A 3284-nucleotide genomic window follows, 5' to 3' on the forward strand; every position below is an offset into this window, starting at 1 on the left:
AGGCCCCAACCCCAGTATTTAAACGTGTGCTCACTGCCCAGCACACAAGATAAAATGCACTTTAGATACAGTGATTGAAGGTACGGAATATACATCTCAAAGTGCCAATCCTAAGAAAGCCAAGACGCTGCCACACAACAATACAGAAAAAGTTGCATTTCTTTAAATCCCATTAGGGAATGATTGCTAATTAGTAATTAGAAGCAGACTTCCATCTGTCTATTAAAAGAAAGGAATTTTTTGGGTGAATTTGTAGCTTTGGCTGCCTCCTCTTTACAAATATTTCTCCAAGCCGGAGGAAAAATTTGACTGTCTCAGGTAGGCACTGCCGGCGGCGGCGGCGGCTCCAAACTGGCCGAGCCCATTGAGTTGCGAGGCTGTGAGGCCCATCAGCTGCTCCGCGTGTTCCGGGCAGGAAGAGGCTGGGCGCCCGGGTTGCACAAGCAGCCTGCTGGGGGCTCCGTACAGCTGCGAGTGGGGAGGCGAATAGGCGCCGGGAGGCACCGCTAGGTGGCCCGATGGAGAGGCGGCGTAGGGGTAAGTCGGGGCTGCGGGCTGCCGACCCATTAAGCCGGGACTCACCGGCTGCGCCTGGAAATAGGTCTCCGTCGGGTTGCCCATCGGGCAGGGGCCCAGGTCGCCCACGCCGTTCAGGCCCAAAGAATGGTAAGGGCCCAGGTCCATCCCCATTGCCGAGGAGGCCTGTAGGGCAGCTGCTTGGTGGTGTTGCTGATTCTGTTGTTGTTGTTGCTGCTGCTGCTGTTTGGAACTGATCAGGCTGTCGATGCTGAACATTCGCGAGGGCAGCGCAGACGGCGCCCCCGGGTACTGGGGAAGGGCGGAGAGCTGGGGGCTGTAGGCGCGGACGGGGGAATAGACGGGATCGCCGGCCCCCGGGTAACCCAGAACTCCGGGGCCACCGCAAGGACCGGGCCTCCCGACCGGAGCCGCGTTGGAGGTGAAGGCGCTGGCGCTGGGCATGTAGCCCGGGTAGGTGGTGAGGTCGGTGCGCTTAAAGCGCTTCCTGCGGCGCAAGAAGCTGCCGTTGTCGAACATGTCCTCGGCGGCCGGGTCCAGGGTCCAGTAGTTGCCCTTGCCCGGGTGGCCCGGCTCGCGGGGGATCTTGACGAAGCAGTCGTTGAGCGTCAGGTTGTGGCGGATGGAGTTTTGCCACTTCTTGGGGTTCTCGCGGTAGAAGGGGAAGCGCTCGGTGATGAACTTGTAGATGCCGCCCAGAGTCAGCCGCCGCTCCGCCGCGTTGGCGATGGCCATGGCGATCAGGGCGATGTAGGAGTACGGGGGCTTCCCTCGCTGCACCGGGCGCTTCCTTCGACGGCCGCCGCCACCGCCCCCTGCGCTGGCCGAGGCGCCGGGACCGGGCGGCTGATCGTCCGCGGGCTGCTCGGTTCCTCTGTCCGCCGGGCTCCCTCTGGGCTCCGACTTGATCGAGAAGGGCTCCACTTTGCAGCTCGACGGGGAGGCCCGATGCAGAGCGGGGGAATCCGGGCTTGTCCCCTGGCTGGGCGAGTGGAAAGCGTCGGCTGTCATGGTGCACTTACCGGAGAAGAAGGAAAAACCGGCTAGATTCATATACAATTTTTTTTTCTTAAAAAGGGCCGGGGTGGAAGGGAGCAACGGGGCGAATGCAGCTCCCGCTGGGACCAAGTAGGAGGCCGGGGGTGGCTTTATATAGCTCTGTCCTGGCGCCACCCTGGAGCTCCCCCTGAACGGGGCGGTGGCTGCCCACCCACCACCTGTGCGATTCCTGCTCCCGACCGACCAAGCGAGAGTTTTGAGAACGAGGCGGGCAGCCGGCATTTCTCTGCAGCGCTCCAAAACCCGAGTCTTTGGCTACCTGCGCCAGGTGGAAGGGCGGTTTTCCTTGCCCAGTTACAAGCGCAGCCCCATCCTCAAGGGGGTTTCTCAGCAACCTGCCCCAGGACGTTCAGCGGGACTTACACGCAAAGCCGGTGCTCGCTTAGCTCTCACCTTTTTTTTTTTTTTTTTTTTTGCAATAAATCGTTAGTAAGCATCTCTCGCGAACCACCGGGGGCTTCCCCGGCTGCTAAGGCCCTTTAGTTTTTAAGAATTGTACTTTTTTGCTTTGAAAGTGGAACTGCTTCAAAGCCAAAACCGCTTCGGAGATTTGGAAAGGCCGAGTGGCGAAAGGCGCCGGGAGAGGCGGTTGCGTGAGAAGAGGATTAGTTGGGTGTTTGCAGGAGGCCATCCCCATTGTGTAGACATTTGTCGCGGATAGAAATTTGGTTGAAAGGCACAGATATCAAGAAGGCGTAGGAAGAATGCCTTCCCGTCTCTTTCTCTCCCCTACCTACGCGGGGAAAGACTTGGGCAGAGACTACCGAAAAGATGTTGGGGGATTGTTGGAAGGGACTCAAACTGTTCTTGAGTGAATTGGCCAATGGCAGAGTTAATGCTATCAGATACTCCCAAATCACTTAGCGGTATCAAAGGATGGTTTTTTTTCTCTTTCCCCAGAGAATTTTAGATGCATGGCATCCACACATTTTCCCCCATTTGGCAAAAGAACCCCTGTGCATTTTCTCCTTGGGTCCATGCATAATAATCCTACCCCAAACTGTTCTCTTCCCATTGGTGATCTTCATATCTTCACTGGTTCTCTATTGGTTGTGTCTTAAACCTTTGCAGATGGTGTCCTCTTGATTTGTGTGGAACAAGAATTAGTTTTCCTTCTCGCTTTCTCCTTTTGGCACCTGGGGTGGGGGGAATCTTATTGGGGAATCTCCCAATAAAGGGATTGCAGAATTGGGAAAATATCAGGGTAGAAATAGCCTTGGAGAGAGAAAAGGCCAGTCCCTGTCATAAATGTGCAACTAAACTTGATACTTAGAGCCAAAAGACTGCTGTATCCATGGTGGTGCAGTGGTTAGAATGCAGCATTGCAGACTAGTTCTGCCCACCGCCAGCAGTTCGATTCTGACCAGTTCAAGGTTGACTCGGTCTTCCATCCTTCCAAGGTCAGTAAAATGAGGACCCAGATTATTGGGGGCAATATGCTGACACTGTAAACCGCTTAGGGACAGCTGCTTATATTAAAATGCACCTTTATATCAATGCAGATTGGGAGAGCAAACAGCACTCCAATTGGATTATTCACTCTTCCCATGTCCTGCCTGCTGGAGAGATCTGCAGTTTTTCAAAGCTAGTGAACTCTTTTGTGCCACTTTAAAATACTTTGAAGAATGGTGGGGGGGGGGATAAGAAAAAACATTGATACTTCAGAATGTTGGTATTGGAGAGGACCT

At 54.9% G+C, this 3284-nt stretch overlaps 1 protein-coding gene across 1 annotated transcript; it reads right to left on the reverse strand.

Moving 5' to 3' along the window:
• Positions 1 to 273: 273 nt before the first annotated feature.
• FOXE3 (forkhead box E3) lies at positions 274 to 1590 on the reverse strand (the record flags this gene model as incomplete). Its single annotated transcript, XM_081945984.1, has 1 exon — positions 274 to 1590. One exon carries the CDS (start codon positions 1588 to 1590, stop codon positions 274 to 276), a length of 1317 nt encoding a protein of 438 aa, XP_081802110.1.
• Positions 1591 to 3284: the final 1694 nt, after the last annotated feature.

This window comes from Natrix helvetica (genome assembly GCF_964273705.1).
Source record: "Natrix helvetica genome assembly, chromosome: 3".
Classification (NCBI taxonomy): domain Eukaryota; kingdom Metazoa; phylum Chordata; class Lepidosauria; order Squamata; family Natricidae; genus Natrix; species Natrix helvetica.